The 27050-nt window shown below is 37.7% G+C and overlaps 1 protein-coding gene across 18 annotated transcripts in view; it reads left to right on the forward strand.

Annotated features, from left to right (window-relative positions):
- LOC142037264 (E1A-binding protein p400-like) overlaps window positions 1-27050 on the forward strand; it is a 54747-nt gene that overhangs the window by 22964 nt on the left and 4733 nt on the right. For 4 of the 18 annotated variants that reach the window (XM_075041479.1, XM_075041487.1, XM_075041488.1 and 1 more), the window contains 36 exons: window positions 449-623; window positions 1031-1167; window positions 1803-1989; window positions 2954-3120; window positions 3960-4114; window positions 4641-4877; window positions 5941-6105; window positions 6964-7131; window positions 9244-9338; window positions 10131-10429; window positions 11184-11386; window positions 11488-11657; window positions 11874-12070; window positions 12570-12681; window positions 13389-13532; window positions 14383-14541; window positions 14806-14889; window positions 15485-15616; window positions 15735-15779; window positions 15887-16040; window positions 16483-16724; window positions 17274-17447; window positions 17690-17737; window positions 18757-18893; window positions 19453-19509; window positions 19630-19708; window positions 20288-20488; window positions 21526-21571; window positions 21663-21772; window positions 22397-22601; window positions 23112-23275; window positions 23661-23867; window positions 24175-24370; window positions 24998-25128; window positions 25780-25947; window positions 26706-26783. In XM_075041479.1, the coding sequence (XP_074897580.1) occupies window positions 449-623; window positions 1031-1167; window positions 1803-1989; window positions 2954-3120; window positions 3960-4114; window positions 4641-4877; window positions 5941-6105; window positions 6964-7131; window positions 9244-9338; window positions 10131-10429; window positions 11184-11386; window positions 11488-11657; window positions 11874-12070; window positions 12570-12681; window positions 13389-13532; window positions 14383-14541; window positions 14806-14889; window positions 15485-15616; window positions 15735-15779; window positions 15887-16040; window positions 16483-16724; window positions 17274-17447; window positions 17690-17737; window positions 18757-18893; window positions 19453-19509; window positions 19630-19708; window positions 20288-20488; window positions 21526-21571; window positions 21663-21772; window positions 22397-22601; window positions 23112-23275; window positions 23661-23867; window positions 24175-24370; window positions 24998-25128; window positions 25780-25947; window positions 26706-26783 (5428 nt within the window). Of the gene's footprint in view, window positions 1-448; window positions 624-1030; window positions 1168-1802; window positions 1990-2953; window positions 3121-3959; window positions 4115-4640; window positions 4878-5940; window positions 6106-6963; window positions 7132-9243; window positions 9339-10130; window positions 10430-11183; window positions 11387-11487; window positions 11658-11873; window positions 12071-12569; window positions 12682-13388; window positions 13533-14382; window positions 14542-14805; window positions 14890-15484; window positions 15617-15734; window positions 15780-15886; window positions 16041-16482; window positions 16725-17273; window positions 17448-17689; window positions 17738-18756; window positions 18894-19452; window positions 19510-19629; window positions 19709-20287; window positions 20489-21525; window positions 21572-21662; window positions 21773-22396; window positions 22602-23111; window positions 23276-23660; window positions 23868-24174; window positions 24371-24997; window positions 25129-25779; window positions 25948-26705; window positions 26784-27050 lie in introns of those variants that run through there. The other 14 variants (XM_075041494.1, XM_075041495.1, XM_075041496.1 and 11 more) reach the window with 12 other exon arrangements.

The following is a 27050-nucleotide window of genomic DNA, read 5'->3' on the forward strand; positions in this document are numbered from 1 at the left end:
CTGGCAGTGGGTTTTTCTCTCTTCATGTCACGCAGTTCTCTCAACAAAAAACTGAGAAAAAAACCTCTTGATTTGGTCTGCCCAAATTCTTGTGCAACATGCACTTGCAGAGGTGCCTTTAGTTGAAACAATTAGGATTCAGAGACATGGCCAGGATGTTTCTGTTGCCACTGTCATAACACTGTAACTCTTCTTCGCTGATACTCTGTGGTCCCAAACAGATCTCCTTGTATGTTCTGATACTCTGCAATGAGGAAGTTAGTTTGGTGGTATATTCAAGACTAAAAAGATAATTTATCCTAGATTTAATTTTATTAGCATTACTTATTTCCTCTGTGTATCTGACAAACCTAAAGCTACACTAAAGTATTTTTAATATTGGTGTCCTTTTCATAATGATACTAGCTAAATGCTGTATCATTTAAAAATCTTCTTTTGTTATTCACAGCCAGCATCGTTTGCTTCTGATAGACACTCCTTTGCATAACACATTGATGGAGTTGTGGACCATGGTACATTTTCTGATTCCGGGAATTTCCAGACCTTATCTAGATTTTCCAGTAAAAGCAGCTAATGAGGAGAACCAGGATTATTGCCATAAACTGGTCATCAGGTTACACAGAGTATGTTTTAATTTTTTTCTCATCTGTCCTACTACAGTAGTTAAACTGTTGGGGGGAAAAAAAAAGGAAGAAATGAAAAGATGTGGTTCAGCTTGAAATTTCTGGCCTTTCTTAACACTTTGTTCGGTTCAGACAGAAAGCCCTGCTGAAAGCAGGGGTTTCTGCTACTGGAATAGTATGGAGATTTCTTTTAAAAAAATAATACAAGGCTCAGATTTTGAAGCATAACATTCAGAAATTAAAGAACAAATTAATGCCTATACAACTCTGCATAGCAATATGATTATATATGGCATATGAGGTTTATCACATCAAATGTGTTAGGTGTGAATAGATTTAGCTTCCTGTTGTAAAACTGCATCTTTGAAGTGAGAAGTTTTTTTCCCCTCAATTATGAAATGTTTCAGATGATTCAGCCATTTATTTTGCGAAGATCAAAGAGAGATGTTGAAAAGCAGCTAACAAAGAAATATGAACATGTGCTAAAATGTCGTCTTTCTAGTCGACAAAAGGCTATGTACGAAGATGTCATATTACAACCAGGGTAAGTAGTTAAAACAGTAAATAAAACATGCTGTCATTTTTGGTGCTTAAGCAAGATGATAAATGATTGTCATGGTTGGAAGTGTTTTAGTGTTTTTCTGAAATTTTCCACTGTGACCAGTGAATAGAATGTGATTACATTGTAAATTAAAATTACAGGCAAGTGATGCTATGGGCCTAGTGGAAAATACGCATTTACCTCTGGAACCTAAAATCAAGTTGTAATGGTCAGGTTTGCTGTGCTATTTTCATTTAAGATTTGTCTCTAATGAGTGGTTCTTTATTTCTTAAAGCCCAAAGTGTTTCTCCTTGCACCCACCCATTTACCTGTGCGGTGGTATCAAGTGGTTATTGATAGGTGCAGGGATGAAACAGAAACAAAGCAGGTAGAGGGTAGGGAGGTGGTTAGGTCGTATTTGACTGTAAGGTAGCACTGGTCCTTAAATTTCATGTTTCCAAATTTACATTTGGTACAGTGCTACTTAAAATGCTCTAGAAAGACCTAGGTAAAATCTAAGCTTGTTTTAAGACTTTTGCATAACATACTGCATTGCACATTCTCACCTTGGTGGTTTGGGGACATCTCCATAAAAGCTATACTTAAATTAATGTATTTCTGTATAAATTATTTGGTAGAACCCAAGAAGCCCTCAAAAGTGGACATTTCATCAGTGTCCTGCATGTCCTGATGCAGTTGCAACGGATTTGTAATCACCCTGATCTGATAAACCCTCGACTTTCAAGTACCTCTTATGTATCAGAAACACTGGAATACAGAACTGCATCTCTGGTACTGAGTGCCCTAGAAAGGGATATTTGGAAGGTGAGTAGAAGAGTAAACTGGTTTTTTTTCTCTTAGTGCCCTTGTTGAATTTCAGTACTTAATATTGTTTCTTATATGTCATATGTCTACCCAAAGTTTATAAATAGAAAGAATTCACTATTCTGTAACTGTGCCTACCAAGTGCATACTTACTGCATCTCTTTTTTGTAATAGTAGTTTGAACTTTTCAAGTGGTTTGTAATCAGTAATTTTTCGTGAACTACTTGGTCAAAGAGAAATTAGCTTTGCTTTCATCATACTCATGTTTGCAGTAATTTTCCAACACTGAAAACACTCTGGGTAGCACAGTGCTTATTTATGGCATTCTGTAATTTTCTTTCTGCTTTCAGTAGCTAAAGGAGAGCAAGACTTATCACATAAGAGTGAACATTGATTCAGTGACTAAATTAGTACACTTCTGTCAATCCATTTGAAGTACCACTATTTGTGTTATCGTTAAAGAAGTGATCCCCCTCTTTGAGATAATCAAAGGAAATAATTGCATTAGAGAGAAGCATGAGTAATGGAGCGGATGAGATGATCTTTTTGGCTGATCTCGTTTCCGTCCTTCATATTTTTCTACTAAATTATATGTGTACCTTTATAGTTTGGCATTTGAGCCCGATAGTTAACAAACACCTTCTAAGAGTTCTACTTAATTCTTTGGAAATTATGGTATATGAAGAATTGTTAAATGTGCCTTGCTTTGATTTCCATGACTGGCTAATGATTTCAATTCTTTTTCTTCTGACGCTGATGCTTAAAATGGGACTATCAGCTTGAGATATATTTCCAAGGTTTCTAGACAGTTTTGGCTAATAATTAATAGTTTACTTTTTAAACTTACAGCATTTATTTCAAGTTAAAAAGTAAAATATAGAAAATGAATTCAGCATAGAACATAGAGAGGATTTAACTGTTTGGGTCATCACATAAAACAAACCTTATTTTACAATATCCCTAGGAGTCAGACCTGTCTCTTTTTGATCTCATTGGAATGGAAAACAAAATGACTCATTATGAAGCACAAATGTTGCCAAAACAAAAGGTTACTAGAAAGTTGATTGAAGAAATCTACAGCTCCCCACCACCACCAGCTAGGCCCAACCCAGTGAAGCTCAAACCAAGCAGGTATGTACAACTGCTCTCCTTTTAAGCTAGAATTACAGGAGGAAAATGGAGTTCTGTTGCTATATTTACAGAGTTCTGTCTGCATCTCTGGTAATGTGATTCACACAAAACCTCAGACTTGACTTTGCATTTTATTATTCTGTTGCTTTCTTGTTTACCCTGGAAAATAGGGATTCTATTTTAATAGTTTATTGAGGCATACAATTCTATTTGAAGCTTGTTTATGGATTTCCCATAGTTTTTACTTCACCAGCAAATGAATTTTATTCTTGGGGTCCTTGTTTATGGCAAGTGAGTGTTGTTATGCAAAATCAGCATGGAGATAATGCTTCAAGACTAAGCTGGGCCTACAGTGTTAGCTGTGCTTGCAGTGTTGTAAGAGACATAGGAAGTTTTATAGCAGTAAATTTTTTAAGAGTATTTCTCTCCTAGCGAAGTAGTGGTTTCAGAGTAATGTAGAACTGTTTTTTTGATGCAAAGGAGCTGCCTGATGACCTGCCGGCATGTTGATGTCTCTCTGGAAATGATACAAGAGCCCCATTCTTTTTCCAGATGTTGGGCTAGACTCTAAGCTGTTTGCTGTAATTCTGATTCATCCTGCATTAAACTGGATGCATGGCAATGAAACTTTTCTTCTTTCTTGGACTTAGCAAAATGACTTTACAGAGTGTCCACACATGAAATTTGCTGAAGTGATAAGTCTTGCCAGCTTCAGCCATCTGTGAGAAAGAGAGTAGCATCTGATATGATCAGTTTATACTTTCCTTGGGTGAAGAGTTTATTTTTAAAGGCCAAACTGTGATCTTCCTGTAGACTTCGACTTTTCATACTCTTTTCAGGTTGTTTCAACCCGTTCAGTACGGTCAGAAACCTGAGGGCAGGACCGTAGTTTTCCCAAGCACTCAAGTACAACGCACGGTGACCACAGCAACGGTAACTCAACAGGGACAAGTACGAGGAAGATCACCCATAGCTACAGTGTCTTCAAATCAAGGTAAGAGAGTTAGTGCTAGGCTGGTTACCTGAGCCCCTGCATAGACGGGTACAAGTTAGTCTGTTAATAGAGCTCCTTTTCCCTCTAGCTTAATGGTCTAGAATACTAGTGGCTTAAAAATACCAACAGATTAATTGCCAGTAAATTTCCCCACTAGTCTCTACTGTATGATCTATCTGCCAGTATAATGCAAAACTAAGCTTTGTGTAAGCTAACTGTTAGCATATGAAGTAAATGTGGCCCAGTTGGTATTTAAAACCTGCTCACATGTAATGTTCTGTCGAAGACGGGAGTTTACAGTGCTTTTGTGTATTTATTTAACCTTTAAACAATGCTTTCCAAATATATAATGTTGTAAAAATAGGATGGAGTAGAAGGCATGGATAGAAATCCCAGTCTGTAAGGACAAGCCATTCCTGTAGCCATTTTAATATCCTGTTGGAAGGTTTCTTTTTAATGCAGGTTGTTTAAAAGAGTGGAGTTAAAACCTCTAACAGCTTGCACAAACAACCCTTATTGATTGCAGCCGCAGCAGCACAGTTTCAGACAACTCAGGCTTCCACCAGTGCTCCAAGACACCAGCCCGCAGCGACCTTCACCACAGCAACTAGCACAGCCAACCCTGTGAAACCGCGGGGCCAGACCTCTGCGCAGGCCTCTCAGCTAGGCCAGGCTCAGCCACAGGCCCCCTCGCACACCATCCAACAGAGTGTGCTGCCTCAGAGGCTGGTACTGACCTCTCAGGCCCAGGCACGGTTGCCTAGTAAGTGGCCTCCCCTTTCAAGGTTTCTCCCACCTTTGTACTACAATGAGGTTAAGTTACTAGGCACCCTAAAATGTGTACAGAATCGTTGTTTTTTTTTCACTCTTCTGATTAGCCTTGCTCAGTATGTTGCTTATGACCAAGGAAAATCGAAAATTGGATAAGAAACAATAGAATTGCTGTGGACATACATTAGCGGTGTCAACTTAATCTCCTATTTCTGCATGTTTCTTCTGCTGGCAAGACTTCCTTCAGACCAAATGTTTTAGCTCTGTCCTAATTATTCCTTTCATATTAAACACTAATCCATCTGCTAAAGGCCTCTCTCGCAGAGAGGAACGTCGCGACTGTTAGGCAGAGAAAAGCGATGAGGCTTTGCTTTAAGGTTGTATGTGCACTGCCTATTAGCATGTGTATAGAGTACTGAGCACTGATGTATTAATTTTATCTCTGGGGTAATGCACTGCCTTTACAAAAGCTAAATTTTCTCGCCAATGTTTTCTCAATATCATAAAACTTAATGCTTAAATGCCTCTAACCTTTCTGCATTTAAATCACAAAAAGCTTGGTCCTTGTCACTTTAAAGCTTTTTGATTTGTCTAAGTGCAGATCGCTTAATATAAATCCCGTTTCATCAGCAAATTTCAGGCCGTTTCAAATGTGTATTTACAGTGCCACATGGGTGAATATTTTTGCCTCTTCCTTAAACCTTCCTTCGTGCTCTTGAAAAGGCAGTGAAAATCACTTTAATGTCTATACTCGTTCTGTTACAAAGTGTCACATGAGTTTTCAGGTAGCTCTTAACTTTTTTGCTAATGAAAGTGATAACTTCTAAAATGTTGATGTTCTTACCTTTTCAACAATCAGCTTTTTTCCAGTTTGTCCAACAAATATAGAAAGCAATACCTGCTTAACTTTTATATGACACTTTTGATGCACTAAGTATAATTATGCATGGAAGGCGCTTCAGCACCAGTTTACTAACCAAAACTTAGAATTGTGAATATTGAACAACCCACCTCCCACTTTGTTTTTTCTTAATGCCTGTTTCCCTCCTTAACAGGTGGTGAGGTAGTAAAAATAGCCCAGCTGGCTTCTATAGCAGGAGCACAAGGCAGAATCGCTCAACCAGAGACCCCTGTAACACTGCAGTTCCAAGGGAACAAGTTCACTTTATCACATAGTCAACTTCGCCAGCTTACTGCAGGGCAACCCTTGCAGTTACAAGGTACTTATTTCAAAACAGGGAGTTCTCCGTTATTTAGAGTGCTCATGTTTTGATATGGGCAGCACGTTCCTTGTTGCTGTATGTTAAGGAGGTTTTTCCATCCCCACTGCTTGTACTGTTCTGCTCTACCTATTTTCTGTGTGAGACAGAGATAACAAGGTAGCTCTGTTTTGAAAAATAAATGCCTATCAAATGAAAGACACGGTTACTTTCTTTTTCTGAATTGTTTTTCAAGATTTTATTATTGAATTTGTTTTCCCGTGTATGCAATATAGCTAAAGTAAGGTGAGGCATTATTTCAGATAAACATCCTGATAAGCAGAAACAGACAAAACTGAGGATGTTCTTGGTTTGTTCTGAAACGGTGTAAATAATACTTGAAGATTGATGTGCCTCTGAATTTTGACCCAACTGTTACCCGGACCTGAATGCTCTGCCGACAATACATTTTACTCTGAAATTTCCAAATTTCCCTTGCTGGTGGTATGTGTGTTGCCAAATTCAGGAGAACCTGGACATCTTGGTTATCTGTGGCCAACAAAATAAATAGAGGGAATGCTAAGTGAGAATTTTTTGGTTGATTTGGATTTCATCTGAATTCCATATAAAATACCTAGATTTAGAATGATACCCCTATGACATGAAACTCCTCTTTAACTGTGAAGACTGAGGTGTTTCCCTCCTATCGGATATTATGCAACTTTAAATCAGATTGGTGTCATGAACTTGTCTGGGAAAATTTAACATAGTTTGAAGCAGTAACGATCAGTTTGTAATAGTGGTATCTTTTCCTAGAGAACACTATTTATTCTTTTCCACTCTATCCAGCCTAACGTTTTTTTAAATCCTCCATTGCAGGAAGTGTTCTTCAGATTGTTTCAGCACCTGGTCAGCAGTATTTGAGACCTCAGGGTCCAGTTGTCATGCAAACGGTTTCCCAAGCGGGAACTGTTCAGAATGCTCTGAATGCTTTAGGAAACCAACATCAAGCAGGTGTCCCAACTTCCACAGCAGTGACACAGCAAGGTAGGTTTTCTAGCCTGAAGAAATGTCTCTATCCAAACATTCAATTACTAAAATCACATTGATATATAACTCCAAATGGTTATAGATCATAATTCTGTAAGGTGAGTTCAGAAGAAGATAAACTATGAGACAAATCCTTTTGATTTGTGTGTGATGTGTACTGGAATTTTAGATAATTTTTTAGTACAAACTTGGGAGAGTTTGCAACTGTATTAAATATACAGAATATTTTTAACCAGTTGTGTCTTAGGTCAGATTTTTTGGGAAGAAGTGAGTTTGAAATACTTTGTTACTTTTTTCAAAGAAAGGTCAGGATGAATATTTTTTATACTGATAGAGAATGTCCAGCAATCCTCTCCATTTTTCTACATTGATTTTGCTTTTATCTAATTTTCTTTGCTTCTCTGTCTAATCAAGCTACTGTTTTCCCTTTCCCTCTGCAAATACTGCTTAGGTGTTTGGTGCCTTGCTGCAAATGTGATCAGTTCCTTGCTTAAAAACACGATCAAGATGTTGATCAGAAAACAATAGAGAAATTGCTGTCTAGGATGCATTTACAACGAAACAGCAGATTGTTAAATGATGATAAATGCAATGCTAGGAGTTCGTTCCCTGGAAGTGGCCATCTGCTGTAACTTTCTCTAGATATAAACCATTCCCTGAAAACAGACTGTTTACTGCTCCTTTTTGATGTATTAATGTGCCCTTGAAGTTCATATTTTGACTTTCTGAAGAGTAAACATCTCATCATAAAAAGGGAGAGGAAGCTTCAACAGCCTCCCAGTTGTTGGGAGGTAAAGGATTTCTGTCATATTTTGGAAGATCTGTGGCTCAAATGTTTCACCCTCCAGCTCTGATTACATTACAGGTACTCCTAATATGGCCACAGTTCAGAATGAAAATTGATGTAAGATTTCTACAAAAACTCATGCATCTTACTACTGTCATGATGGTGAAAAGAGAGCTCTGTGAAAAGCAATAACTACTAAAGTACTGTTTCCAATTGATAGAAGAAAACATTATTATTTTTGCTGTTCATCTTTGGACGAAGATGTAAAGTGTATTAAAAATACTTATTTTGACTTTCTGCGTTTTGGAAATTCAGAATTATGCCAAATAAATTCCATTGCTTTGGGTGATTGGAAACTGTAATTGCTGGGCTCATGTGTAGCTTTGTAGTAAAATTGGATTTATACTGGCTATCTGTATTAGCTTGTTTTTAATAAAAATGCAGAAAGGCAAAGCTTAAACTTCCGCATACTCCTTGGAGTCTGTTAATGTAAAGGCTAGCACCTGCTTGTTAACTTGAATGCGGTTCTTCATGGGTGTATTGACTCGCCACGAAGTACAGTTTCACAGTGACTAGTGGAGGGTTGTGCTGCTTTTCTACTACAAATAATCAGTGCTGATGAGCAATGCATTCTGGCTGAGATAGAAACCTGTGTATCTTATCAAGAAAATAACTGCTACACGGTGTCTGTAGTCTGCTAGTACATGAAGGGTATTACTGTAGTTTCGATTAGTTTACTTGTGTGTAATGGTCTTATAGTTTTGTTAGCTGTCAGGGAAAATATCTCCTAGCAGTTGAATTCACAAGAATGCTACTCTGAGATTCCATCATATAGTTTCATCAGTTTGTAAATATACTGAATTCATATGTTTTCTGAAAAATCTTAGATGATTTGTTTAAGTTAAATTAGAACAATCTCTTCCCTGCCCATGGCAGGGGGGGTTGGAACTAGATGATCTTGAAGGTCCCCTCCAACCCAAGCCGTTCTATGATTCTGTGATTTAGAGCATAACTTCTAAATATTAATACCTATTGCGCTATACACGACATTTTGAATAAACTACAAATGCAGCAGTTCTGGTGCAAAGCAAAGTAAAATTCCATTGATCTATCTTGGATTTTTGTGAAAACAGTTAGTGTAAATATCTGTCAGAGATCTGATGTGTAACAAAGTACAAATTTGCAATACCCAATGGACCTTTAGACTGAAAATTTGTCTGCAATTATGATGTGTTACAGCTATGAAATGTCTACTTATTGAAAATAATAAATGAAACCAATCTTCAGAAGAATAAATATATAAACACAAGGTTTATCCTCAGTTTGTATTCCAGGTAGAACTGCAGTTACTAATTTGTCATCACCTGGTGACATGGGATCAGTGTTAAAACCAGCACCTACACATGGACAATCGCAGGTACTTAATTTTTATTTTCTTATGCAAACAGAACTTCTCAGGATTGTTACTAAGTCCATGTAATAGTTGGAAGCTATAATTTACAAAGTTGGAATTAATTAGGAACTTTGATGATTACAGAGTAGGTAAAAACCCCAACTTTTGTCAGTGTTTCAGATGAAAATGCATCAGATCTGTCAACCTATAATCCATAGTTTAAAATAAATTCTGGTGTATAAAAGCAGCTAACAACTTTCTGGTGCTATGATAGCAGACAGGTTCTTGTAACTGTAATATATCGTAATTATGTAGTAATGCATAAGTAAAGGGAAATTGTAAGATTTTCTGGGTGTTTTGAACACAAAGGCAATGGGGCAGATTTTTATAGATTTTAAATCATAAGCAGTTTTTAGAAAAGATAATCAAGCAACCTGTAAAGCATAGGGAAGCATCAAGTATATGTTAAACTGTGCAAGAACCTGCACCTCATCAGTATTAGTGTGTTAATTGAAATACCCTAAATAGAAATGATTTTGTTTTGTTTCAAAAACTATGAAAATGTACTTTTAAAAAAGCAAGAAGATACTCAACTAAGAATTGACTCTTTAATATGAATTGAATTTAGCTGTAGTCTTCAAATTTTATCCAAAATTTACACCTTCTGTGATTGGTCTACGTGGGTGTTATAATCTGGGAAGCTGGCATAAAGCACACAGTGCTCTGATCTTGATAGCTTCATTCTAAAGAAACTCAAATTCCGAAGTGATTCTGATGAGCAGCAAATGGGGTTTTTTTCAACTTTTCTTGGCAAAGGAAACATATGAAGAAAAGAACCGGCTTTTGAAGGAGCGCCTGGACAGAATATTTTCTGGCAATGAGCGACGTTGTTCACGGGCCCCAATGTACGGCAGAGACTTGCTGAGTGTTTGTTCTTTGACTGGTGAAAGAAGGCCCTCTCAGCTGTCTTCCAGTGAAGACAACAGTTGGAGGTGGGCTGGCTTTGTGAACTGTTGCCTTTCTTCAAGTGCCTCTGGAAGCCCAAGTAACCCATTGCAAGAAATGATCCTGACTTCAGTTCAGCAACAAGAATCTCTAAAGCATGTTGTTAACAGGTAATGTGTGACTCTGCCTAGTGAGCCTGTAATACATTTGGTTATTTCTTAAACACTCCTTTTCAAAAAAGCTTTAAAACTTTGTTTCTGTCCATGAGCTTGTTTGGTTTAGACTGATTTGTTTAGCAGTAAGTGATGTGCAGTATGAACATAAAAATAACAACCACTTCTGTTTCTTTTAGAATCTTTGTAATAAAGAGTTTTCAGTGCTTCATTCCTAATTTCAAGCCCAAATTCAGTTGACCATACTTGAGCTTACATTCTTATGCTTTGAATTTACTTCTGAGTAGGTACCTCTTAGAGCCAACCAACAAGAGTTAAGACACAGAGATGTAGGCAGAAGCAAATTTAGTTAAAGCTGACATTTAGTGGATTGTGTGCAGAGCGATAGCTGCAGTTTTCTAGAACCATGAAATGCAATTAGAAGAACTCAAACTTTTTTGAATTGCTTTTAGTAAGTTTGGTATGGTGGGTGTTTCTTGTGTTTGAGCTCCAGTGACTGAATGCAGTGGTCACAGTGCAAACACCTTAACAGAGGCTATCATCAAAGCAGACAAAATAAAACAAAAAGATAAAGGGAGATAGAGAATACTAACGCTTTGAAGGTATGCAACACTTCTAAGTCACTTTATTAAAAGTGGTTAGATAATAGTGTAAAATTACATGGTTGACAGGCTGAAAATTATTGCTGTAGTTGATAATTTTGTATGTAACTTTTAAAACTGATATTCCCTTCTTTTGATGCTTTTCACAGGGCTCTCTTTGTATTGCCAGCTGCAGTTGCTGCTCCCCCATGTTTGTATGTAGCAAATCCTCCCCCTTCATATAGTCACAGATTGAAACTCCTTAAGCACAGTCTTAAGCAGAAGGCAGCTCCACACTTGCATCAGTTGCAACAGATTACAACTCCTCACTTGCTACAGTTCCCTGACCTCCGGCTGGTGCAGTATGACTCAGGTAAAGGGGGACATTTGGTGATAATATTTCAGTAATTTCCTGTTTCACAGGAATGGAATTTCTACATAAAACCATTATTGGTTTTCTTGTTTGAAATATAGGAAAATTAGAAGCTCTTGCTGTCTTGCTTCAAAAGTTGAAATCTGAAGGGCGCCGAGTGCTGATTTTGTCACAGATGATTCTGATGTTGGACATACTGGAATTGTTTCTGAATTTCCATTTCCTCACATTTGTGAGGATTGATGAATATGCTAACCATGAACAACGGCAGGTAAGTTTGCCCTAATGGTTGTCCACTGGTACAGCAATATGTGCTGCTCAGGCTTTTATAAGCTACAGCAGGAGAAGGAAATTTGCTTTGTTTCTTCTCATTTTGAAACACTTGACTTGTTTTTGTCTGGCTTTTATTAGGCTATAGTGAATTTGGTTTGGTATTTTATTTTGATGTATAGTTTATTTACTCCTTGCTTTTATTCTTTTTATGTAGGAGCTGATGAAAATTTTCAACAGAGACAAGCGCATTTTCTGTGCCATCCTTTCCTCTCACAGTCGTTCCACTGGAGTCAGTCTTGTTGAGGCAGACACTGTTGTGTTCTATGACAATGATCTAAACCCAGTGATGGATGCAAAAGCTCAGGAATGGTGTGACAGAATTGGGAGATGTAAAGATATCCATATATACAGGTGATGGTTACAGATCAATGACCGCTCTTTAACATGCTTTAATGTAAGGTTAATTCAGATAGTGCTACTCTGTATGATCTGAAATAAAGTGGAAACAGTGCTGAAAACTTCATCTCACTTCAATAAAAATGATGCCAGGTTATCGTATGAAAATGTGGTCTGTCTTAATACCAAATGTAACGAATGAATCATACCTGCATGGTTTTTGTGTGTTAGTTTACAGGGAATTTTTTAAGTGAGGTGGGTTTTGATTTTTTTTTTTTTTTTTTTTTTTTTAATTACACTAATTTTTAAAAGAAAGCTTTAAACTAGAGGTGGTAGTATGTGTTTTGTTCTGGGCCTGCACCAGAACTAAAAAAAAAAACCCACAAAGCACCACATTTTAAGAGTTCAGTGTTACTCTCTAAGGGCAATTTCTCTTTTTGTTTCTGAAAGCTGTTTTGGAAATGACTTAACAAATTTCTGTTCTTTTCTTTTTCCTTTTTTTTTTTTTTTTTAGGCTTGTCAGTGGTAATTCTGTAGAAGAGAAGCTTTTGAAAAACGGCACAAAGGACTTGATCAGAGAAGTAGCTGCTCAGGGAAATGACTATTCAATGGCCTTTTTAACACAGGTAAGTTAGTATTCAAAATATGTTCAAACACCTGTGTTGCAGTGTTTAATAAATTCAAGCATCTGTGTTGGAGTGTTTAATAACAGTTTAGTAGAAATCTGTTTGGACTAGAATTGATAGGTAAGCAGATTTCATGATTGCTTGAACTCTAGGTGTTAGGGCCACATTCTCTCAAATACTGTCCATCTGCTTTTGTTCTGTTACTTGCACAGTGATGCACAGGCATCACCTATGTGACTTAATATATTCTTTTTTCTTGCACCCTGCTGCAAAATTCTGCAGAACTTGTAAGGATGAAGGTTTCAACAACTTTAAAAATGCAAAATACAAAGTTTGGGTAGTTAGTGAGATAGGCTCTCAATTGCTGCTTTGAAAATGCAGAAGACAGTGACTGCACTGATGAAGCTAGTCCATCTTCTTCTGGCACTCCCAATATGGTAGTGCAGGATGAGACAGTGTGTATTTCTGACTTCCCTATAAATGAAATGTTAACACTTTATTCTACTCTGTAGTCCTACAGGAGAAAGTTACAGAGGAGAAAATGGACAATTTTCCAGAAATAATAGATAGAGGTTTGTTTTTCTTTAGTCAGTCCATAGTTTATAAGGTCACTTGAACCTGAGCTAATTCAAAATTATATAAAAAAATAGAATGGTACCGAAAGCTGAATGTACTTCTCTTTGTTTTTTTTTCTTCTGCTTACCAAGCAAACGATTCAGGAATTGTTTGAGGTTCATTCTCCTATGGAGGATTCTGGATTTAGAGTGAAAGCAGAAGAATTTGTAGTACTTTCTCAAGAGCCATCTCCAGCTGAAAATATTTCACCTAAAGTTGCAAGACCATTCATAGAGGTAATTATTAATACATACATTAAAAGAACAGCTGTGCAACATTAGTATTAAACAGCTACCTTACTGTCCTGGTTTCAGCTGGGATAGAGTTAACTGTCTTCCTAGTAGCTGGTACAGTGCTATGTTTTGAGTTCAGTATGTGAAGAATGTTGATAACACTGATGATTTCAGTTGCTGCTCAGTAGTGTTTAGACTAAAGTCAAGGATTTTTCAGCTTCTCATGCCCAGCCAGGGCACCTGACCCAAACTGGCCAACCGTGTATTCCATACCATGTGACGTCCCATCTAGTTCAGGAACTGGGAAGGGGGGGGGGCAGGGAATCGCCGCTCGGGGACTGGTGGGGTGTCGGTCGGCGGGTAGTGAGCGATTGCCCTGCGCATCATTTGTACATTTCAATCCTTTTATTACTACTGTTGTCATTTTATTAGTGTTATCATTATCATTATTAGTTTCTTCTTTTCTGTTCTATTAAACCGTTCTTATCTCAACCCACGAGTTTTACTTCTTCTCCCGATTTTCTCCCCCATCCCACTGGATGGGGGGGAAGTGAGTGAGTGGCTGCGTAGTGCTTAGTTGCTGGCTGGGGTTAAACCACGACACTTACCTTTTTTTTATCTGGGTAAATTCTGTCAATCTCTTTTTCTGGTAGTTTTATGTTGTTTTGTCATTTTCTTTGTAACAAAACTTCCAAAAGATCACAGTTGAATTGTATACTTTCTGGGGACTCTTTCTCTTACCTCAGCAGAGACTTATTCCAGAAATTTGTGTTGGATTTCAGTGAACTTTTTATGGGGTTTCTTTCCATATTTTTGAAGTCTTCATTATTTTTAAAATACATCTTTCTGAAAGGCCCTCAACAGTATTGAACAAGAGGATGAGGAGTCAAATGATCGTGTACAAGAAGTAGGACCCGAGTCAAGCATTGAACCTTTAATCTCAGAGCTCTGCGAGACAAAATACAATGAAGAGCCCTCACAACTGCAGGAGTTAGTTGCTGTTGTGGATCAGGTACCATGACTTTCCATGATTATTTGGTTAAAAAGTAATGTTTAGTTCAAATATTTCAATTTCTTTGCAGTCTGGCCTTAAAGCAACTTTGTTGTCTATGGGATTGATACTCCCATTAAATGGATGGGAGATGTCCTACTGACTTAAGATGTTAAGCCATCAGAGGGGCAGATCAGTTTTAAGGAGAGCTTTGATACACTCTCCTTCAGTTAACTTTTATTATCCTCAATACTAACTTCTTTTTTACTTGATACGTTCTCTCAGCTGACTCCAATTGAGAAGTATGCTATGAATTATTTAGAGCTCTTCCACGTTTCAGTTGATGAGAATGAGCCACGGTTGAATGAGGTAAAACAACAAATCTTTCTTTTCCATGTTGTTCAGGCACAGTATGTGCAAGCAAGGTTATATTTTCAATGTGAAGTGGAAGTTTCTCCGGTGACGGGGAATAGATTGTAGGCACTTTTGTGATCTTTTCTTGCTGTACTTTATGAACACTGGAATGCCTTACACAGAGCTTATGATTTTGGGATTCTCTTGGTATAAGCAGGTGTCAGTTCTTAATTTCTTTTTTATAAGATGGGAATGACATTCTTCAGAACAGCTCAGCAAATATTTGTTGTACTCCATTGATAGTGGGGGAAAAAATTTCATTAATTTCAGTGAGCCTGCTTTTTTGGGTAAAGGAGCTGTGTTCTGGTTGTCTTGGTTGTTTAACTGAAATTCTGAGTTTGCTTTATTGTGAGGATTTAAAGACCCTCAACAGAGACCAGAAAAATCTCTTCTAAATGATTGTGAAAATATCTGTAAAGAAATTGCTATAAGATTTCTGTGCCTGAAAACGTCAAAGTTCAAGGAGTTTGTCCGTAAAATACAAATTGATACATTTTAATCCAGTGTCTGTTACTGCATAAAGTTTATAAGGAGTCTGACTTTCATCTAGATGGAATTGAAAACTGCAAAGAAAGCATGGGAAGTCCAGCATATGAAGGAGTTAAAGGAAAAAGAGCAAAAAATGCTTTGGGAGGATGAAGAGGAACTTCTAACCTACACTCGGGAGGATGCATACAACAAAGTAATTCCTGATTAGTCTTGTTTTTCTTAATAGTTTATTTCTTAAGAGTTATTCTGAAGACCTTTTCCTTCAGGGTTCAGTTGGATCATTTGAATTGTATTCTCTTTTTGCTGTGTAGGAATATGTCTATGAAGGTCCAGATGGACAAACCGAAATAATGCCAGTAAGTAAAAGTAACACCAGGCAGCCTAAACAGGCTTTTAATTTTTTGAAACATAAAGATCAGTGGAGAGTTAATATTGCAGTAACTACAAATTTTGTTCTGTGTAGCTTTGGACTCCTCCCACTCCACCTCAGGATGACAATGATATCTACATAGATTCTGTTATGTGCCTGATGTATGATACCACGCCTATTCCAGAATCAAAGTTGCCTCCAGTGTATGTCAGGAAGGAACGTAAACGACACAAAACAGATCCATCTGGTAAGTGTTTCTTCAAAACTGTTCTGAGATTTATTGCTGAAAGTTAAAGAAAATCAAGGGATTTTTTCATACCTCCTACATGTCTGGTCCAGTAAAGATAAATCTGCAGGTTTGAAGAGATGAAAATTCTTGTCTCACCATGGTCTTGAAGCAATAGAATCACTGGAAGCCTCAGTTCTTACATTGTGTCTTTCTATTTAGACGTATAGGTGTTTTTAAAAGGACAATTTTAGAAAATGGGCATTCTACTATGTGAGTTAGGAAAAGGCTGATCTTTATACCAGGCTTTGTTTAGTTACTGACAGTACGCTTTTAAGAGGCAGTGGGGAATAGTCTGTACACATGTAGAAGCATTTTGCAGCTATAAGTAGCAGAAGAGTCAAAGAATGGTAGTAACTATTTACCAAGAATTTTTTTTTTTATTTCTTTTTCTTTTTCTTAGCTGCAGGTAGGAAGAAAAAGCAACGTCACGGAGAGACAGTTATTCCACCTCGTTCACTTTTTGATCGAGCAACTCCAGGAATGTTGAAAATGCGCCGAGAGGGCAAAGAGCAAAAGAAAAACATCTTGTTGAAACAACAAACACAGTTTGCAAAGCCTTTGCCAACTCTTGTCAAACCAGCTGCTGAGGCTGGACAGGATAACCCAGAGTGGTTGATCAGTGAAGACTGGGCACTTCTGCAGGTCAGATGATACCTGCACTTTCTGCTGTTATTATTTATTGTATTTTGGCTTCTAATTTCAGAAATGGCTTTCTTCACTTTATCTCTTCAAGGTTATTTCTAATTCTTAATGGCTAGTTTGGCATTTTGCTCAGAACAGATTGCCTATCATTTGTGTTCCTCTAAGGATAAATTAAAGGTTAAATTACAAAATGCATGATTAAGTCCTATTTTTGTTGTAGGGAACACTTACTATTATGTTCCAGATTAATTGTGCTGGCAGGACATTGGATAATGCAGCTAAGGTTCTCCCCACCTTTGAGAAGAGAGCAGTACTCGAATGGCAGCTCTCTGTTTCTCTTATACCAATCTCCAAGTGTTTTCTTGCATATCAGTCTGCATAATAGTATTTTGTGCTTATTTATTCTCGGTGAATGTAGGTGAACATAGCCTGAGTCCTAAGCCGACTGTATCGTTGTAGTAATGGTGTGTGGACACATGCAGATAAGGGTAGGTTTGGAAGATTGGAATGATTTGTCTTCTGAAGCTTTTGTACCTTTATCTATTGTAGGCAGTGAAGCAGCTGCTGGAGCTTCCTTTAAATCTTGCTGTTGTATCGCCAGCACACACTCCCAATTGGGACCTTGTTAGTGATGTTGTTAACTCATGCAGCAGAGTCTATCGCTCACCAAAACAATGCCGAAACAGATATGAAAATGTCATTATTCCAAGGGAAGAAGGAAAGGTGAGTTTACATAGAATGATGCGTCTTTTTTTACCTTAAGTTTGTAGAGTTTTTTTTCCTTATCTCCGTAAACACTTGTTTTTTGTTAAATGTTTCAACAGTGTAAATAAATAACTTTTAAAAGATTATAAAATTATCCTCATCAGGATTTCCAGTTATTTTATGTGATTTCTTTGAAAAGAAAAAGCACCTGAACAAAATCTTCCACAAAAGATCATCTAACTTTCCTTCTTATTTTACAGCTAATGTACGAAGCTAATCCTAAAAAGAAGACAAAAAGTATTTATAAGGTGTGCATTGGTATTCTTTCAAAATCAAATCTAGACACTGTGGTATTTAGCAGCAATGGAGGTGGGCAGATAATTCATATGAGATCCATGTTGAGTGTTACTTGAGTTCTGAAACATCAATTACAATTCCAAATTTATTTTTCCTTTCTTTGTTGATACAGTGGATTGACACCAGACTTCAGCTTTTGGATTTGATAGATAAATTTTAAATCATGCAAGAAGTTTGTGATTTCACTTAAACTGTAGTGGGTATTTTTCCACCTAACAACCACCATATAACTTATCCTGATTATTAAGAGGGTACTTAAGATCTGTAAGAATGTACTTCATGCTAGAGTCTAAGTGGATTACAAATACATAGTGAATTTAATGCTTGAAGCACCTTTTAGTAAATGAGGATGATAGTATGCTACAGAAACAAAAATAAATTCCATGATTATAAACAGCTTCTTCCAAACCATACAGCAATATAGTGACAGAACTGGGTAGAAAATCTAGAACTTCTGACTGTAGTCCCATGCTCTGGCTAATAAGCAGGTTTGTCCCTGACTGGCAGTTTCTACTTAGGAGAAGCCAAGTATTAGAATGGCATGGTGTGTTGGATGTTAACATAGCTTTGTTGGGAGAGCAGTGCAGTGATGGTTTTATTATATTATGTGTGCGCTATGCATAACTATAAACTAATGGGCTCTTGGTTTGGGTACTGAATTAAACTTGCAAAATCTAAACTAAAGCAAAGATTCTTTTTCAAATTAGAGTTTGCCATTTTGTATGTCCCCAAGTGCTGATGCCAGTGTGACCGTGAGAACTGCTCATTATTTTGCTCTTTCTTTATATATTTCCCATAGAGTTTTGTGTAACAGTAAGTTATCAGTGACACGAGGCAGAAACCAGTCTGTGATAGATATGTTGGAGTACGTTTTTAAATAATCTACAAGCGCACCATGTGTTTATACATAGACGAAATGCCATGTGGGTGTGTTTGCAATTGAACGTTGGGTTTTTTTTTCATTTTTTAGACTAAAAACAGTCGCCCACTTCGTACCAATCAGATCTATGCTCAAGATGAGGGTGCAACCCACACGCAACTTTATACTAATCATTTCGAGATGATGAAAATGATTGCAGGGAAAAGAAGTCCACCTATCAAACCTCTGTAAGTTTAACTGGGATCATTCGATCTCCCTGTTACCACAGATCTCCTGGAAACTGTGTTCTGAATTGCTTTCGCAACCAAGAGTTATTTTACCCTCTCTTTCAAACTGCTGTTTTGTTTTTCTGTTCTTGATCTCTTTCCTTGCATCCTGGCCTTGTGTTACTGGAACACCTTCATATTTCGTGTGTTTGGGTTAGCTTTTACTCACTGCATGAATTTGTTTTATGTGATTAAGAACAGAAGAGCACTCAGTTGGGGTTTTTTTAATCTACTTTATAAACTACACTTTCCATTTGCCTAAATCTTAAACATTTTGATATCTATGCTGCTTAGTAGTACATTGTTTTCTACGTATATTCCTGCAGTAACTTTTTCTGTATTCATTTAATATTTACTCTGAGTCTTTCTTAAAATGTCTGTCTGTGTGCAGGCTCCAGTACTGGTGGGAATATCATGAAAACTTCACCAAAACGGCAGCGTCATCTGCTAAAACATGTGAAATTAAATATTGTTTTTAAGTTTTTTCTGTCTCCAGTAATACAGTTTTGCTCAATTTCAGACTTGGCATGAATCCTTTCCAGAAGAATCCAAAGCATGCATCAGTGCTTGCAGAAAGGTGGGCACTCTCTGTCTTAAAGGAGTTATGAATTGCATAAAAGTGCTTTTTTCTTTTCCTTTTTACCTTTCAGTTACTTGTTTTTAACAATTGTGTGCTCTGTCTTATCATTGTTTCTAGTGGAATCAACTATGATAAGCCACTTCCTCCAATTCAAGTTGCATCCCTCCGAGCGGAACGTATTGCAAAAGAGAAAAAGGTATGGTCTCCATCTCAGCTATACATATGACTGTAGTAATTAAAAAATTAGGCAACAGAGGAAGTATGAGAATATCTGCCTTCTGGGAGAAGTTTGGCAGTACAGTAGATATTATGACCAGCTGCAGCTTGTTCATGGACTAGGGTTTAGATACTCAAGGTCCAAAGAGGGACCTTTCCTTGGGCCTGTATGTCATACTCATACTCGTTGTTTAGAAGCATCTTTTTTTAAAATACATTAAAAACATGTAAAATTCTTGTTTTATTCTTGACCATTCTGTAGCCTTCTTTCTTACATTATTCAGAAAGAGATACTTGTCCTTGCTTGTTGATGGTAAATTGCTTGTGCTCTGCTCTAAGCCATATAACCATGAATATAGCTTGTAGTTTGAAACTAGTTAGGTCATGTAACTTAGAGAGGTACAGTGAAGACAGATTTGTATGCTGTCTCTGCACATAGATATATAAAACATGATTAGAATTAAAGGGGTTTTGTTGTTGTTTTTTTTTTTTAAAAATACATCCTGATTGTTACATGCGATGTTTTGAAGACTATGAAGCTCACAATTTGATTTCCTAGGCTTTGGCTGAACAGCAGAGGGCACAGCAACAGACAGGTCCACAACCTCAGCAGCAGCAAGCTGGCCAGCAGCAAGCTCAGCAACCAGCTGTACAGCAAGCACAAGCTCAACCTCAGCCGCAGGCTCAGGCACAGGTAGTTCAGCAGCCACAGGCAGTAGTGCAGACTGCAGTAACTACTGTGGCCAACACAGCAGTATTGGTAAGAAAGGGAGGGCTTGGTGCCTCTGATGTAGTAACTTCAGTTCTTCTGTGTGTACCATATTTGTGTGTTTTATTTTCTCTGGAAAGTGAAAATTTTAGGTCAGTATAGTGAGGTAAAAGCTATTTCTTTCTTTCTTTTTTTCCCCTGAGTATGCTGGGTATCTTCTTTTTTGCTCATTTAAGACTATGTTTGTACCATTGTAGCAATAGGTCTTGGCATTCTGGGGTGGAAAAACACCATATCCTTTGCAAAGATTTTTTGCCTTTTTCAGTTTAGACTTAAATTTAACTTAATTAAGTCTGAGCAAATACATGTACACAGTCAGTGAACAGTGTTTATACAAAGAACTTGGAAAATAAAAAGAATGTGGCTGTAAGAGCTACTCTGTTAAAGTAGCTTAAAAGCCAAAGCTTTATTAACCTTTGCAAGGCAAGTGTAATGTTGCATCATACAGGACCTACCATGATTGTTGTATTGCGAATCTGTGCAAAGTTTTCATAGCTTCCTTAAATCTAGAGTCTGTTTTAATTAATCTGATGACAGGTCTGAGGATTTTGCTTTTAGAGCCAGTCCAGTTTGCATACTAATATGTGCAGGCACTGGTGATTTTATTGTGCTTGTTGAAGGGCAAGAATACTGCAGCTTTTACAGAAAAAGACACGAGGATGGGTTCTAACCCATAAGTATTGCTGTGTATCTACTGCTCAGTGATGTTCACGTGTGACTGGTTGTCTGTGGCGTGTCAGAGTAAGATACTGCTCCCTTCTTCTGCTAACAAGCATGTCAAATGACCAGTATTTACCAACATTCAACTGGTCTCCAATTGCTCGTTAGTGTGGCAGAATCCTAATATATACATCAGTTGTTGTTGATGAATGAACAACTGGAGAAGCATCTGTGCGTTTTACTGCATTTGTCTTATTTTGTCACTTCTGGAGTGCAGCATTGTGTTAAACAGCATGGTAGAGTAAGAACTGTATTCAGTTTTCTTTTATTGTTTTTCTGAACTGTTACCTCAATTGTCTTCTAAATAGGCGGGCACAATCAAAACAGCAGTTACGGGGACAAGTATACAGACTGGTAAGAAGACTTTATAATTAGGCATTGGAGATGATAGGACATTCAGATTTTCATTTTCAGAATCTCACATTTAATCCTGGCTTGCTTTCAGCTACAGTAAGTGGAAATGTCATAGTAAATACCGTTGCTGGAGTCCCTGCTGCTACCTTTCAGCCCATCAATAAACGTCTGGCTTCACCTGTTATACCTGGAACATTGACTGTGAGTAGATTGCATCACTAGTTGTGTCCCTGGACTGATCTTCATTGCATGTTTTATCGGCGTATCTGTTTTCTTCTTTAGCTTTCCATGTTATCAGAAACTCTGCTTCTTGCAAATTTCATGTGCATCATGTGATTCTGTATCAAGCCCCTCCTACCAAAGTACCAGAACACACTGGAACAGTTTATCAGAAAAAAATGCCTAATAGATATTACTGTTAAAAATAATTCGTAGACGAGTGCTGTCATAGGCAATGTGTTATATCATTATAATTTCCAGCCTGTAACTGTTTTGTGCGTTGTTAATTATGATCTTTATTACCATTTTAATGGTTTAAGACTATGGAAGATAAAGCAAAAAATTGAAAGGCAGTAAAATCAGATTTCTGTAATGTAGTTAAGAGTTTGGTGATCAGCCTGTTTGAAAAAGATTTAGCCAGATGCTGATTATGAGACAGATCTGAACAGATAGATGCGTTAGAAAGATGTGGACCATCGTTGCTTTTGCAATGCTTTTGCATTTTTTGTGTTTGTTTCTAAAATTGTGTAGTCCATTTCCAGAAGGTTCCATAGCTTTATATGAGGTATGGAAACTTTGAGAAATAATGACTGTGTTCCTTTTCAGACTTCGGGAGGCACTGCAACTGCACAAGTGGTACATACCCAGCAGCGAACTGCAGCAGCACCTGCTGCTTCCACAGAGCTGGTGACCATAGCATCTACCCAGGGAGTTCGTGCAGTAACTTCAGTGACAGCATCAGCAGTAGTAACTACAAACTTAACACCTGTGCAGACCCAGACAAGATCTTTGGTGACTCAAGTTACACCAGGTAATAATCCTGTGTTTAGGGACTTTTTTCCAAGGATATGTAAAGGGCCTCAGAATTTCTGTAGGTTGCTTTACCACCATAGCCCCACAATACTGAAAGTCTGGATTTGCTGGCAGCACAATTAAACAGTGCTATGATTTTTAACTTGCTTTATTGTTGGTGCCCAGATTACATTTTTCTCTAGTATTTCTGGATAAAGTATTGCAGTAGAGAGCTGCTTGGCCCCTAGGCATTACAATTTAAAAAGATTATTAATAATCCAGCAGTAAAATATTAGAACTGACTGTCTGGACTAAAAAAACATTGTGAAGAAAGAATCATATATTTTATTATTTACTCTGCTTTTACATCATATTTATGCTAATATGTTGTTATTTGTAGTTAATCCACAAACTGTGCTGGAGCAGAAAAATATGCATTTAACAGCTTGGCTTTTCACGTGAAATCAATGAATTAAACTGAATCCTGAAAATCCTTCTTCAGAGCATTTTGTATTTTCTTTGTTCACAGCTACACCAACAGTTCAGCTATCCGGCAAAACAATCACCCCTGCTCACTTCCAGCTTCTGAGGCAACAGCAGCAGCAGGCTGCTCAGGTGCAGGTCCCACAGATTCAGGCTCAGGCACAAGCCCAGTCTCCAGCTCAGATAAAAACTGTAGGGAAATTGTCACAGGTGAGGAAATGCTTCTGAAGTAACGTGGCATGTTACTCCTATTGTTATTGTAAGCATCGTTAGCAGTGTGTGATGTATCCGATTTTCTTGGGCTAGAGTGAAATGCAGCTCTTTCTGAAATTTGACCCTACTGAAATTTCATGAAGGCAGTGAGCCTGCTAGCCATTTCAGATAGTACCACTATCGCAGTAGGTCAGGATGTAAAGCACTTACTGTTACCTATTCAGTGGCAAACCATCGTGTAAAGGAGTTGCATTCTTAGCTCTCTGATCTTAACTGAAGTCTGGCATAGAATGTTTCTCCTTTAAAGCTTCAGATTAATCTCCATTTTTTTCCTGTAGTCGTGTAAAAGATTGGAAATGATAGAAGTGTTCGATTTTTGCAGGAGCAGCTGATCAAGTTGCAGAAGCAGAAACTGCAGCTTCCCCAGCAGCAGGCAGCGCAGCAGACACAGCAAGGATCACAACAGCAAACAGCACAAGTACAAGTGCAACAGCAACAGCAAACTCAACAACTCACTGCTGTGACAGCACCTCGTCCTGGCGCAGTTCTCACAGGCACTACTGTGACAAACCTGCAAGTTGCTCGTCTTGTAAGTTGGCTTTGACTTTGCAAAAACAGTCTTAAACACCTTACTATCTTTGCTGGTTTAAATGAACTGGATACTGGTCATTCATGCACACAAGTGCCCTTTGCATTACTTGGGCAGTACAAAGGATACAGCTTTAACGTAAATAGCTTTAAATTGCACTTACCCACCAATACCACCTCTGAATTGTATTACTGTAAAGGAGCAATTATATTTAGAAACATTTACAACTATCACTTTATAATGACCTATTATATGCAGCAAATATTTTTTTGGGCCAGTACAATAATCTTCATTCCTTACTGCTTAGACTCGTGTTCCTGCTTCCCAGCTTCAAGCACAAGGACAGATCCAGGCCCAAACTCCGCAAGCAGCACAGGTTGCTTTGGCAAAGCCTCCAGTGGTGTCTGTTCCAGCTGCTGTTGTGTCATCTGCAGGAGTCACTACACTCCCCGTCACTGTTGCAGGCATTAGTGTTGCCATTGGGCAGCCACAGAAAGCAGCAGGTATGTCAACGGACTTCCTAAAACATAATAAAGTTTTAAATGCCACTTTTTTAAAGGTAGAATGTTTCAAGTAATGTCTTCTGTGGGACACACACTTTTTAAAAACTAAAGTGATTGAGGTTGTATTCCCATTTATTTCAAAAATGAGGTAAGAGAATTACACTTATTCCATTCAGTCTGGAGGGTAGCATGATTCTTTAGCCATAGTGGAAGGTTTTTTGTGTTTTTTTGTTTTTTTAAAAATCTGTGCATGAGAGTAGGTGAGCAGATACAGTTTTTAAAATGAAGACAAGTAATTTCACAGTTTTTTTAAAAATGCAAAATGCAAATAGGAAGACTTGTATTTTATAACAGTCTCCTCTAGTATGGACAGAATTTTTCCTGTGGGAAGATTATTGTTAGAACACAAAGATAGCTTACTCATGCCCTTAGATAACAGAATGTTTTTTCCTCCACTGTCAAAATCATATGTCTTATTCCCATTAAAATCAGTGGGTTATTAGTGCTCAAAGCTATACAGATGTGTAAGTCTATAAAAAGCACAATCTGTGTTTGCAAGCTGTGATTACTGGGACAAAGCAATAAACTGAAGACTCTTACAGTTCTAATTATTTTTGTAATTTTCAGGAGGCCAGACGGTAGTTGCACAGCCACTGCATGTCCAGCAGCTTCTAAAACTCAAGCATCATCAAGCAGCACAGCAACAGAAAGCTATCCAGCCTCAGGTTGCACAGGGTCAAGCTACTGTGCAGCAAAAGGTACTTGTTTGCTTTCCCATTGAGTTATGTAAAGCTTCTGTGGTTGTAAAGCTTCAGCTCTAAATTATGAGGACACTCCTAGAGAGTCAGTCAGTATTTCTAGGGGTGAATCTTAAGTAAGTCTAGAGAGAACGGCTTCTCATGTGCCTTGTCAGGTGCTTAATAATTTTTTCAATAAGGCGGCCATTTGCTGTGATTTCTCATGCCCCAAACTGGGTTTTCTTTTTCAAGTAACAAAGATGAAGATTCTCTTTAATCACTTCTAACGTAACCAAACCTGGAAAATTCCCAGAGGTTTTCACTGTTTACAATATAATTTGTGCGAAATACCCTTTTTCCTGAAATGTCATGTTCTCATAGGCTTTGCTGTCAATCAGCCACCAGTGTGGTTTTTTGGAAGTGCATGATCATATGAAGCGTGTGTATGTGTGCATGTGTGTAAGAGAGAACCTTTTCAGTAAATACTTTAAGTGATTCAGAATATTTGTATAAGTGCATGAAAGCTTTCGCCTAGTGTTCATTTTGCTATTACTAGTCCTGGGAGGATTTTGTTTCAATAATTAAATGTAATTAATCTTGTTAGCTATATACCTATTCTTTAAAATACACATATATTTTGTAGTCATTGATGCCTTTTTTTCTCTTCTGCAGATAAATGCTCAACAGGTTACGGTCCAAACCCAACAGCAGACTTCACAGCAACAAAAAGTAACTTACACTACACAGCCTGCCATTAAAACACAGTTCTTGACAACTCCAATTTCCCAAACCCAGAAACCAGGTGGAACCCAGCAAGTGCAGGCCCAGATTCAGGTACAGGTAACACAGGTTTACACTTTTAAACTCTGCTGTGACTGGAGAATTGTAAAGATGACAGGTGATGTAGCATTTTATCACCCACTCATATTAATTCTAGTCACACGTTGGTTTAAATTGACTTTGTAATAAAAATAATTGGTGCTGAATATGTGGCCTTATAGCAGGTTAGAGGAACTATCTGAGCTGTAAGTTCACCTTTCCTCTTTGAAATAAATAAATAAATAGAGTCACTCCTTTTTATTTAAGCAAGGGATTCCATGCTGTATTTACTAAGGAACATTCAGCCAGAGTTCTTCCTGTTTTCTGGTGCTGCCTCCCAGCCTAATCTCGAGCAGCCAAGAGTAGGTGACAGTTCAATTATCTTCTCTTCTGCATAACTGGATCAGTCTAACCAAGGAAAAAGAAGGGGGTTAGGAATTGGAAGCCTTATTCTTTCAAAAGTATATCTAAGATAATGTAGCACATTAGAACTTCTGTGCTTCCTTCAATTTTATATATAGTTAGGAGGAAACGAGTATGTTGCAGTTAAAATTGAAAATATGACTTTTCCTCTTCCTCTCCTAGCTAAGTTCTTCAATACACTGACCTAAAAAGTTTTACAGAAGTTCAGTATCACTGAGAATGCCAAGCTGCAGCTTACCATGAACAGGACTTTGGAAAGGTTTTCACTCACTAGCAGTTTTGATAGGTATGGTGTTTTGCTGCTAGTAGCAATTTTTTATTTTGACGAAATCTTTCTTTATTTCATGTCGCTACAGGTTGCAAAACTTCCACAAGTGGTCCAGCAACAGGCTACTGTTGCCAATATTCAACAGATGGTTTCAGTTTCCCAACAGGTAGGTTTTGCACTTGTCAGATACAGCACTAGAAACATGATCCTACTGAAAACTCATTTATTTGGAATATGTGTGTTTTTCACCTTGTGTGTGGCATAGGCAGTATTTTTGAAGGATATAGCAAGTGCCCTTCTATAAAAATGAATCATGTGAATACCAAGTAAGCTGCTGTATATTCTCTAGTCTAAAACTTTGGTAGGTGGAGCAACATTGGTTCATCACTGTAGATAAGCTGGAAAACAGATTGAAAAAAATATTTTCTAGAGC

This window comes from Buteo buteo, chromosome 11, assembly GCF_964188355.1.
Source record: "Buteo buteo chromosome 11, bButBut1.hap1.1, whole genome shotgun sequence".
In the NCBI taxonomy this organism is placed as follows: domain Eukaryota; kingdom Metazoa; phylum Chordata; class Aves; order Accipitriformes; family Accipitridae; genus Buteo; species Buteo buteo.